Below are 12,399 nucleotides of genomic sequence, written 5' to 3' on the forward strand. Positions count from 1 at the left end.
GGCGGTGGAGACTGGAATCGCATGTAAGAGACTTCGATTCCTGTCCTTGGAATCAGTCCTGTTTCCAAGGCCAGTCCTAAGGCCATCGATAGACTTTTATATAAGAGAGAAAACAACCAGAAAGCAGATTCTTAGAACAATGGGTAAGTATTTGGGTTCAGGTTAAATTGCTGTCATTTATGTAGTTTGAAATCTGTGCTGTCTTGGTGTCGGCTGTGAGTGAATCAATCCCACAGAAAAGTCAGCTTGAACTGACTTGACATGACTTAAATGTTTCCATTTCATTTTTTTTTTCTCTTCTTTTTAAGGACCTGGGAAGAGCCAACAGACAGAAGCCCAAGGTGAGTGCACCGTGTCCGACCCAGCCCCAGCCTCTGTCCAGCTTCCATGTCTAATCAGTTCAGAGGCTAGTAGAAATATTGGGTGATAATGACTTAGAGTTTTCTATTCTATTCTGATTTGTACTGGCTTTTTTTTTTTTTTTTAATTGTGCTGTAGCCTCCAGCACCTGAAGATCTTGCAGTAATTTGCTTCACCAGTGGAACTACAGGTCAGTTTTGAAAAAAAATTGTTTCTAAGTGGTACCTAGAAGTGTATATTTCCCACTTCCTCTTGTGGATGACTTATTCGAATTGTAGATGGACTGGATGCAGAAGAGACAGAAGTGTTCAAGCTTGTCTTCCAGTAGCTCGATACAACATACCCAGAATCTGAGTGTGTCCTCACACATTTACATCACCCATCTTTCTGGGACAAACTGTATCCATGGTTTCCAGAAATAAAATTCCTGGATTTTCGTCTCTTATTGCTACACACACCCTCTCAGACTTGCCCATATTAGTAAAGATGGTTTAACACATTATTGATCCGGGGATTTTTCCAGAATCTAATGCCTGTGGCTGGCGATTTGTTATATAAGTGAATGATGAAACGTCTCCAGTCAATAACGTTCAGGTAACGAAAGACGTATTAATGCGTCTCTGGTCAACAAGTTGTTAAGATAATGAGCTTCATTTAAAGGATTACAGGTTGCTCAGGAATTCAGTGTGACTCAGCTTTTGGCTTTCACGGGTGTACCTCACATTAGCGGCATCGGGGGCCCTAATGATGTGGGGTTTCTGGGCTTCTCTCACGTCCGCCATTCATGGATGGAGTTTCTGTCTTCTAACTTTATTTTGCTCATATGTGTCCCCAGGCAACCCCAAAGGAGCAATGATCACCCATCGAAATGTAGTGAGCGATTGTTCAGCGTTTGTGAAAATGACAGAGGTAAACTTTTGAGAGAGGGCCATCTTTCTGTATATCCAGTGGTTGGCATCAGACCTCAAGAATGAAGGTGGTCAAGGCCCACCATCATATTAGGCCCAGACTGTATTTGAAACACTACCTAAAATATAGATAAGGTCTGAGCTTTCACACGGTCTGAGGTCACCTCCTCTCAAACAGTTTTTCACTATGGACCTGATCTCCAACTCCTGCTGTGACCGTTAACGTGAATTGACAGATAGAATTTATTACATCTTTTATATAGTAAAACTTCATTTGGATACTGCCTTATAAATGTTTTTAGGAAAGGACAGATAAAAACTGACTCTCTTGTGATTTTTATCTCCTGTTTTAGTGTGCGGAAAAGAATTAATTTCTTTAGGTGGACAAGGAAATGTTAAATGTTGCTGAAGGTTTTTTGAATTATTATTGCTTTCACTGTTCATTATGCTTAATTTGACTTCCACTTTATAAGAAGGATTAAAGCCTTGAACTTTAGATCAAATAACTTTATAGTTATTTCTAATACTTTAAAAATTTGCTGTATAAGTGTCTTAGTCTGTGTGGGCTGCCATAACAAAATAGCACAGATTGGGTGGGGTGGCTTAAACAGTAGACGTGTATTTTCTCACAGTGCTAGAGGCTAGAAGTCCACAATCAAGGCGTCAGCAAATTTGGTTGGCTCTGGTGAAGGCTCTCTTCCTGGCTTGTAGCTGGCCAGCTCCTCTCCATGCCTCCCCTGCCCTCACCTCTGTGTGCACGTGAAGAACAAGAGACAGGTTTCTGGTGTCTCTTCCTGTCCTTACAAGGACACCAGCCTGATTAAATCAGAGCCCCACCCTTACGACTTCATTGAACCCGAATGACCTTCCCTGTCACCAAATACAGTCACATGGAGGGGGATGGTTAGGGCTTTACATACTTTGAGAGACTTTGAGAGGGGTAGTTACAATCAGTCTATAGCACCAAAGATCTATTTCCAACTTGCCTTTTAAAAAAGTACATATTGAATAATGTAATGAATACCTTTCCCTCATATCCTTTGCACATTTTTTCATAATTTGCTTTTGCAAATTATGTGTCTCTGGAGGGGTTCTCTAGGGTCTGCTTTTTGTGGTAGGAGCCTGTGCTTAATGGTTTTGGGGAACGAGTATCTTAGGCAACTGCGTAAGTGTATCCTTACACCTTCTTAGTCCTTTTGGTATATACTTTCTAAACAGAGTTCAACATTTAGTACTTTACCAAAGTGAGATTTTAATTTCCTCATTGGCCTTCAAAGAAAACTTAAAATGCAATGAATCATTGAAGCAAATGATTACAGTTAATGTTAATGTGAACTTTTTCAGGGGCATTCTTAACTTGGTAAAACTTCTCATTATGCAAATACACAGTATTTGTTTTACCTAAATCAGAAAATTGAAGAGTATAGACATCACTGAGTCTCATTTCTCATTATGTAGCACTTTTCTACTGACAAGTACCAGTTGGGAAGCAGGAATAAAATTAATCTCAGATTATGGCATGATCAGGCTATATCAGGTGTGATTGCTTTATTATGAAGGATGGCCCAGCCTTGGGGAGGGGAGAGCCCAACTCTAAGCTGGGCACATCATCCCTAGGCAACTTAACAAAGCCTTTGTTTCTTAGTTGGTGGGGCAGCAGCTGCTGTTGGCAGGCCCTGTTTGGGCCAGAATTCTCTATATTAATAGCAAGAACATTCCATGCACATCCCTCACTGTGCCTGACCATAAGTTAAGCACATTCCTAGCCATGAAATGGAAACCAGATGTTACTTGAGATGCAGACCTGTCATGATCAGCATTTTATGGAGAGCAAATTCCCTGGGGCCAGTTCAGAGCTCGCATTAAACACATTGGGATTTTTTTTTATGGGGTCAAATAGAGCTTTAAGGTGAAAATGTTGAGCAAACTAAAATGCTCAAAATACATTTGTACTGTAAATAAAAGGAACATATGGAAATCTGCAAGTTTCTCTTCTTTTCTCCCCTATGCCCTTGACAACAAAAGATGCTGGTCTTTTGTTGGAGTGAAGCTTGTATTTCTTAAGGTGGAGTGGAACTTGCTGGGCAGCGAGGTCCTGTAGCTTTGAAAGTCTGGGTGCTTAGAGCACATGATATCTGACCATCCCAATGTGGGCCACATTTTCCTAGTTGTGACTCAAGTCCTTCATGGATTTACTTTGTCATTAGGAATGACCTCTACTCTATTTGAATAACTTATTAAAGTATTGCTTAGAATTTCCTTTTTCAATGAGAAATAATTGCAGAATGTAAACTAATGCTGTTACTTCTTAGCCTTGAGGTATTATGTGCTCTGAAATAAATGGAGAATTCCTGGAAATCCTAATGCTTTTCTGCCTGCTGGTGTCTTTGCTTGCAGAACACGTTCACTCCTACCTCAGATGACACTTTGATCTCTTTCTTGCCTCTGGCCCATATGTTTGAGAGAGTTGTAGAGGTAGGCACTGGGTTTTATTTTGCCTGCGCGTGCGCATTTGTTTGTGTTCTAAGTTGTTGTGTTTTACAGAAAGCACTTGGGTTGAATGCCAGTGACATACACATTTCGTTTTTACCGCTTGCACACATTTATGAGCAGCTCATGCTGGTAAGTTCAAGCGTGTATACCATCCTTCCCGCAGGCAGTTCTTTGCTCAGCCCCTGTTTTAGAAATTGAGCTAATTATTTAAGAGTATAATTTTTTTTCTGGGTCCGGGTATTGAACTTTAATACTCATTTTAAAATTAGAAGCTCAAACTTTTGAAGGACACAGATATGAATTCAGAAAGATGAGCTGTGAATGTAGAATTTTTATGAATAGCATCCCACAAAGCCTGGTGAGGCTTGAGTTCTGTAAGATGTCTCTGTCTCTCTTTTTTTGGCCATGCTAAGCAGCTTGTGGGATCTTAGTCCCTGACCAGGGATTACACCTGTGGCCCCCTGCACTGGAAGCATGAAGTTCTAACCACTAGATTTCCAGGAAAGTCCCAGAAGTTTTACTGTGCTTATCTATAAGGCACAAGTTGACTTCAGATTCATTTTTTTTCACCAATATCCCGAGTGCCCTTGGCAAAATGGATGACCTTCAGCTAAGTTCTCCTTGAGCTCCTCACACACAGCTGTGTGACTCATTTAAAAGCTGCCCAAGAACCATCTTTTTTCCTTCTTGGACAGTTTTGCTTTGTATGCTTATAGGAGAAACAGTGAGCACTGCTCATTTGTTTAATGACTATTCGTGAAGCACCAGCTGTGTTTCAGGCACTGGACAGGTATTGAGGGGTGAGGGGCTGATAAAGAGCCTGCGCTTTGACTAGCTGCTGCCCTGGAGGATTTGCTTCTCCCAAAGGACCAAGGATCTGCCAGCTGATACTTCTGTTTCCTGCACGCCTTGGGAGACCTTGCATGTGTACAGAGTGATCACAAATGTATTGACAGTGGACGGTAGTTACCTCCCTAACCAGGAGTCCGTCCACAATGAACAAAGCCTCTGAGCTTTAATTTTTAAACGATGAACCATGGTGTACCGTTCTAAAGTGGTTTCTGCTTTCAAGCCTGAGGCCGTTTGTACTTCCGTTGCATCATCCCTTGAATCTCTCTTTCTTTTTAAAATTTAAAATGGACTCTTTGTCAAGTGCCTGTGACCTGCCAATGTAGCTTGCATCAGACAGGAGGAAATTCAGGCACTAGGTTATAACCGAAGGCAGACTGCTCTGTGCAGTCTCAACTGCAGCGTATTTTGACGACTCAGATTTTTCTTTTTAGTTAGATACAAACAGGAAAAATGAGACTTTAAAAAGCTTGGACTGGGGCTTCTCTGGTGGCTCAGTGGTAAAGAATTAGCCTGCCAGTGCAGGAGACACGGGTTCGATTCCTGATCTGGGAAGATCCCACGTGCTGCGGAGCAGCTAAGCCCTTGCCCTGCGACTACTGAGCCTGTGCTCTGGAGCCTGAGAGTCACAACTACTGAGCCCGTGTGCCTGAACTACTGAAGCCATGCGCACTAGAGCCCATGCTCCACAACAAGAGAAGCCACTGCAGGGAGAAACCCAAGCACCACAATTGGAGAAAAGCTCCCACTCATGACAGCTAGAGGAAAGCTGCACAGCAGCAAAGACCCAGCACAGCCATAAATAAATAAACAAACGTCATTTTAAAAGCTTGGACTGTAGGCAAGTAGCTAAGTTTTTATTATGGGATAAATTAGACCTAAATTTTCTGGAAGGCTAAAAATAACTTGGATTATCCGATACCGCGTCCTTCATTTGGCAGATACTGATCCTGAAGCTAAAACAACAGAACCTCTAAGATTATCACCAAAAACCACAGGCCCTGGTTGCTGAATAGCTAGCTCCTCTATCTTCAGGATGATCAGGAGTAGTGCAACAGCCCCTTGGTGTACAAGGACCCCAAAACATGAGACTGCTGTTTCATTTTTTTATATTTGGCCATGCCACATGGCATGTGGGATCTTAGTTCCCTGACCAGGCATCCAACCTGCAGCCCCTGCATTGGAAGCTCAGGGTCTTAACCACTGGACCGCCAGGGGAGTCCCAAGAACATTGTTTTGAAAGCTCCCTACATTTAGGAACTTTATGATTTCTGGAAACTGGCCTGAAATACTAAAACCAAAGCCTTGTGTGTCTGTGTGTGTTGTGTAACCCCCACTGCAATGATGACACATTAGATATTTCTGTTTACCTCTCTAGAGTGTGATGCTCTGCCATGGGGCTAAAATAGGATTTTTCCAAGGAGATATCAGGCTTCTTATGGATGATCTCAAGGCCCTTCAACCCACCGTCTTCCCCGTGGTCCCCAGACTGCTGAACCGGATGTTTGACCGAGTAAGTGCCAGGGGCAGAGTGTGGGATCTTGAACCCAAAATTCTCTGTGACCGTGGCTCTTAGACTTTGCTACTCTTAGACTCATGGGACTGCGGTTTACTCCGCTGTTAAACCAGAGTCTGTTTACCTCCCATAGCTGTGAGTGAGGATTATAAGAGAATTCACTGTGAACGTACCTTATAAATCAGAAGGCACAATACAGATGGGAGGTGGAGGTTGCTTTATTTCACAATAAACTCTTTGAGCCTCTGTTTTCTCGCCTTTACAATGGACTGTTACCTCCTCCTCCATCTCATAAAGTTGCTGATTACATCACATGAAAATAATAGCTATCAAATAATTTTATTGGGCTTCCCAGGTGGCTCAGATGGTAAAGAGTCTGCCTGCAACGCTGGAGACCCAGATTTGATCCCTGGATCAGGAAGATCCCTTGGAGGAGAAAATGGAAACCCACTCCAGTAATCTTGCCTGGAGAATCCCATGGAGAGAGGAGCCTGGCAGGCTACAGTCTATGGGATCTCAAAGAGTCAGACATGACTGAGCAACTGATGCTTCCACTTTCATACTGCTGTCTAGGGTAACAAGAGAGTAGAAAAGGTGGCTTAAAACTCAACAAACAAAAAATGAAAATAATGAAGATAATAACTATGAAATGATTTTTATAAATTGTAAAGTTCCACCATGTGTAAAAATGCTACCTACTTAGTAGCTACATTGGGAGACGTGACTAAGCCAAGCCCGGGACCAAGAGAAGGTGGTGGGCTGTTGGAGCACGGGCCCCACTGCCAGGGCAGGACCCCGTGTGGTGGGGGCAGTCTCCAAGGTGGATTTGCACGGGGCAGTTTTAATGCTCTTCCTGTTGAAGCATCGCTTTTGCCATCTATGCGAACCTTCTCATTTTTTCACATTTTTGTTTTCCTGCCAGCTAATACTCCCCAGTTTCCATGGGAGACCTTAAGGTTTTAGCTTCTGTTAATCTTTTGTGGTGGTGGTTGTTTAGTCACTCCGTTGTGTCCGACTCTTTGCGACCCCATGGACTGTAGCCCACCAGGCTCCTCTGTCCATGGGATTTCCCAGGTAAGAATACTGGAGTGGGTTGCCATTTCCTCCTCCAGGGGATCTTCCTGACCCAGGTGTTGGACCCACGTCACCCACATTGCAAGCATATTCGTCTTTCTCGGTTTTTTTATGGTTCTTTTTTTAAAGAAAATTATAAGGCAGCCTTATTGAGATATAATTCACATTACATATGATTCACCCATTTAGGTGTTTTTAGTATAATTCAAAGGTTTTTAGTACATTCACAGAGTTCTGAAACTATCATTAAAGTCCATTTCAGAACATTTGTATCACTTCAGAAGGAATGTGCTATCATCCTCCACCCCACTACCTCCCTCTGCCCCATAAAATGAATCTACTTCTGAATCTGTAAATTTCCCTATTCTGGATTTTGATATGAGTGGGATCATGGAATATTCTTTTGTGACTGGCTTCTTCCACTTAAGTATGCTTTCTAGGTGCATGCATGTCCTAGCCTGCATCCATACTTCGTTCCTTTGATGGCCAAATAATATTCCACTGCATGGATGCAGCATGTTTTATTTATCTGTCCAGCCATTGGTGGTCAGTGGGGTTGCTTCCTCTTTTTGGCTGTTATGAGTAATGCTGCTGTGAACATCCACAGGCAAGGGGCTCTGTGGACATGTGTTTTCATTCTCGTAGGTGTGTACCCAGGAGCAGAATTCCTGGGTCATGACTAACTCTGTGTTTAACTGAGGAACCGCCAGTCTGTTTTCTAAAGCAGCTGAACCATTTTACATCCCCACCAGCAAGGCGTGAAGGTTCCAGTTTCTCCATATCTTCACCAACACTTGCTGTTACCTGACGTTTTAATTCTTACCATTCCCCTCATTGGGAAACCTTCTCATCTCTTGACTCATTAGATTTTCGGACAAGCAAACACCACACTGAAGCGATGGCTGTTGGACTTTGCCTCCAAGAGGAAAGAGGCTGAACTTCGCAGTGGCATCATTAGAAACAACAGCCTCTGGGATAAACTGATCTTCCACAAAATACAGGTAGCACGTTGACTCTCAACTGTTGCTTGTCATCTAAACTAAGTTGGCTTTCAAACTTTCTGTGAGGGCTCTTTTTTTTAATTGAAGTATACTTGATATACAATTTTATGTAAGTGACGGGCATACATATAGTGATTCACAATTTTTAAAGATGATGTTCCATTTATTGTTATTATAAAATATTGGCTATATTCCCCCAATATATCCTTGTGCAATATATCCTTGCAGCTTATTTCATACCTAGTCATTTGTACCTCTTAATCCCCTACCCCTTTAATGTGTGAGAGTTCTTTTTAAAAGAGAAGGTCAGAGAGAGAATTTCTGGCACATTTCTTAAAACTAAGGACAAAGCCATTAGCAAAACCTCAGTGTCCAAGAAAAGTCTGAACATTGTTTCACTATCCAGGGTAGAAAAGGGATCAGGTAGCATAGCCTTTCTGATTCTCCATCTTGTTTTACTTTTCTGGAACTCTTGAGATTATTTTTTTAGACATGAGTGATAAAAAAAAATGGGATAATAGTGTGTTCCTCCAAATGTGATGGTTGCCACAAACCCACGACACCCTTGTTCTAATTCCTTAAAACACCTGTGAGTATAGAGGTGTTGCTTTGCTGTCCACAGCCGTTGAGAGCAAGTGGTGTGGTTTTAGGTGGAACCAAACTCGTCGGATGTCCCTCTTGGAGCACCTGTGCGTGCTCGTGTGGAGTGAGTTCTATGCAGCCCGCCGACCAGGAGCTGGTGGGCTAGGGCATCAGGGTTCCAAGGAGGAATCTTGGAGAAGCACACTGCTTTCCAGCCACTTACCCTCGCCCTCTCCCCTCTTCCTGCCTTGCAAGTCGAGCCTGGGAGGAAAAGTGAGGCTGATGATCACAGGAGCGGCGCCTGTGTCTGCCACCGTGCTCACCTTCCTGAGGGCTGCGCTGGGCTGCCAGGTGAGGGGCTCCCTGCCACGTGGGGTCTCAGACTGACTCACGCCCACGTGGCTGCTTTCCAAAAGGCTGTCTTCTTCTCCTGCACGTGCCCCTTCTTTTCTTCGGACGTGTTATTCCTGGGTGGCTTGGAGAAAGAAATACACGCACATCTTGGAGAGTCTGTGGTTCCAGAGCAGTGCAGTAAAGCCAGTGTCACAGTAAAGCGAGTCTCCTGAACTTTTTGGTTTCCCAGTAGATATAAAAGCCCTGTTTACACCAGACTGTAGTCTATTAAGTGTGCAGTAGCATTATGTCCAAAAAACAAGGCATTGTATATACCTTAATTTAAAAATACTTCATTGCTAAAACACGCTAACCATCCTCTGACAGCACGGCATTGCCACCAACCTTCAATTTGTAAGACAGGCAGTCCCTGCAAAGCGCCGTAAAACGAGGTGTGCCAGCATGTACCTTTCACCTCTGGCAGAATATGTGTTGTGTCCACCGTTGGGTAATTTTCCCTGGGGTAAGGCGCAAGACATGCCTTTAGATCAGGCATGAGGGCGTGGGGATGGGTCATAAACCACGCAGAGACCCTGGGTTACGTGGGGGGAGCATCAGAGACTGGGTGACAAGTAGCCGTGAGCCCGCGGAGCAAGTGCGTGCCTGGGTGGATCCAGCGAAGTGTGACCTGTTACCGGCATTGTCCTGTGTGGGTGAACATGCCCGCGCTGTAATACGCGCCATGTCATAACGTGTGGGCTGAGGTTCCTAATCGAGCCAGAGGAACTTAGCTACTGAGCACTTGCAGTGGAAGTGTGACTGCCCCCTCTTTTTCTGTCCCTTTGCCTGGGGACCCAGTTCTATGAAGGCTACGGACAGACGGAGTGCACTGCCGGCTGCTGCCTGACGGTTGCTGGAGACTGGACCGCAGGTACGGGGGCGGACGCTGCTCACTAGGACCTTACTCTCCACGTCGAAATTGTTGCAATTGGGTTAATTAGCCAACTTAAACAAGTGCTGCGTCTCCGATGATTCGGCCTTGGGGCCATCAATCCTGCGAACCCGGGAGCCCTGTGGATGGTGTCTCCCAGGGCGCAGTGGTGATTTGGAGGCTCTGACGTGTCAAGCTGGGCGGGTGGCGATAAAGAGTTACATGGGTCTTGGAGCTCACATCTGAAGACAGTGCCCTTTATACCAGGTTCAGAGTGCTTGGGCCACCAGAGCTTTCCAGGAATTGATTGGGGCCTGATTACATGCTGGTGAATTTTAATGGCATTTCCACACTGTGCTGCACTTGGGTTTGAGACCCCAGGCAGAAATAACCACAAGTCCTTTTCCCTGAAAGGAAAGAACAGTGGAGGATAAACAGAAGCACCTGTTCTGGATGAGGTTCTGTGTTAGGCACTGAGGGACGCATATTATGTGCATTTCATCCCAACAACAGGCCTGTGAGGTCAGCCTTGTTACCTCTGGGAGGACATGGTTGATTGTTGACTAAGAAGCTTGTCCATAAAGTCTAAGAATTTATATAGCTTTATGCTTCAGAGCCAGGATTCCAGCCCAGGTCTGACCACAAGACTTGTATGCCTCCCCTGGACCATACCAGCAGTGTACTCTACACCGTGATCAATAAATTCCCTGATACATTTGCTATTTTACACGTTTGAATATCTAATGACACAGATTCTAATATCAGGCTGTCTCTGGGAACATCATTCTGTTGCAATTGTCACTGACAGTCTATAAACCTTTTTCACAGTACTTATTTTTTTAATCCCTGGTGCCTTACCAGCTAGAGAATTTGGAATAGTGACCACTTTAAGCTAAAAGGATCAAAACATCAGAAGAATGATACTCTTAAAACTTAATCTGATTTCTGTTATTTTTGTTTTGGGAAAATAACCCAGTCCTAGCACCCTTTGGCAAGAGAGTGAAGTGAGCTGTGAAAAGAAGGCTTGTCTTGTCTTAATGAATTTACATATAAGACATGTTCTTTCATAATCTAGGGGAAGAGGCCATATTGGTCAGAACCATCTGACTGATCAAGGTTTGTTCACATAGAGAATGCAGATATTAATTACATCTGTATGAAGGAGAACAGGGCTATCAGATCATAGGAACCACATAAAAGTTTTAGAAAACCCACTTCCAGGTATTCAAAGAAACCCTAAAAATCAGCAGCCAAATCATTTACACTTTGAAAAGTAATTTGGAGTGTGAAACTTAGGAAAGGTCCCTAAGAGACTTTTGAATGTTTCTCTCTCTTTTCTGGGAATAAACTCTCTAAATTTATTTGCCAGGGGGAGACAGGCTGTGTTTGCCAAAGCCAGAGGTTTGCACCAGCTGTTCTCAGCATGAGAACAGGGCTTGTTTGGAATCAAAGCAATCTGGCCTAAGGCTATTGGTGGTCACTTTAGGAGTGATCATTCTTTTACTTGATATACAGGCCATGTTGGTGCCCCAATGCCTTGCAGCATTATCAAGCTTGTTGACGTGGAAGAAATGAATTACCTGGCTGCCAAGGGCGAGGGCGAGGTGAGTAAAACCCTGCAATCACCCCCTCAGGGCGGTCGCCTCCAGTAACCAGCCACTTCTGTAACCAGCCACTTCTCAGCACCGCGGCAGGTGAAGCCACTGAGCTTGGTATTTATTGCTGCTGATCCTGCAGTCACACAGGCTTCTTTTTGAAGGTGCATATGTCTAAGTCTCAGGGGGTGGGGGCATGAGGGGCACCAGCACCGCTTCTGCCACCAGCACGTGGGGGCCGAGGGCCCAGGAGGGGAGAAAGGCTTCAGGGCCCAAAGTCCCTGGCCCCGGCTTCCTGTCTGCTGAATGCCCTCAATACCTGTTAGTGACTGCCGGCCAGTGGAAGGTGTGCCCAACTGCTTCATCCCCTTTGGGGCTTTCTGACAACTTGGAGCCAGAACCTAGGGTGATCGTGAGCCCTAGAATTTGCAGCCGAAGACATTCAGGAAGGAAGTGGGGGCATTGGAGGTACCAGCACAACGTCAGTGGGGCCCTGGTGGCTCCCTCTGGATCCTGGCATTCAGAGTCTGGCTAAAGGTTGAGGGACACACACACACACACACAGACACACACAGTTTTCTCTGGAGAAGTCCCAGTCAGTGCTCTTCACAGATCATCTTTTTTTTTTTCCCCTCCCATCTTACTGAGATAGAATTGACACCAGCACTGTGTAAGTGTAAGGTGATTTGACTCACATATATCGTGAAATGATCACGGCTGTGGGTTTAGTAACCATCCATCATCTCATATCGGTAAC

General features: G+C 44.4%; 1 protein-coding gene across 17 annotated transcripts in view; it reads left to right on the top strand.

The window, feature by feature from the left end:
• The window catches only part of ACSL1 (acyl-CoA synthetase long chain family member 1), a 275,902-nt gene that overhangs the window by 258,161 nt on the left and 5,342 nt on the right, over nt 1-12,399 (top strand). For 9 of the 17 annotated variants that reach the window (XM_081521831.1, XM_081521820.1, XM_081521829.1 and 6 more), the window contains 9 exons: nt 309-341; nt 499-550; nt 1,196-1,269; nt 3,666-3,743; nt 5,989-6,123; nt 8,067-8,201; nt 9,039-9,134; nt 9,975-10,047; nt 11,563-11,651. In XM_081521831.1, coding sequence (XP_081377957.1) covers nt 309-341; nt 499-550; nt 1,196-1,269; nt 3,666-3,743; nt 5,989-6,123; nt 8,067-8,201; nt 9,039-9,134; nt 9,975-10,047; nt 11,563-11,651 — 765 coding nt within the window. Of the gene's footprint in view, nt 1-308; nt 342-498; nt 551-1,195; nt 1,270-3,665; nt 3,891-5,988; nt 6,124-8,066; nt 8,202-9,038; nt 9,135-9,974; nt 10,048-11,562; nt 11,652-12,399 lie in introns of all 17 variants that reach the window. The other 8 variants (XM_081521821.1, XM_081521823.1, XM_081521822.1 and 5 more) reach the window with 5 other exon arrangements.

This window comes from Giraffa tippelskirchi, chromosome 8 (assembly GCF_054371585.1).
Source record: "Giraffa tippelskirchi isolate mGirTip1 chromosome 8, T2T-mGirTip1v1.2.pri, whole genome shotgun sequence".
In the NCBI taxonomy this organism is placed as follows: domain Eukaryota; kingdom Metazoa; phylum Chordata; class Mammalia; order Artiodactyla; family Giraffidae; genus Giraffa; species Giraffa tippelskirchi.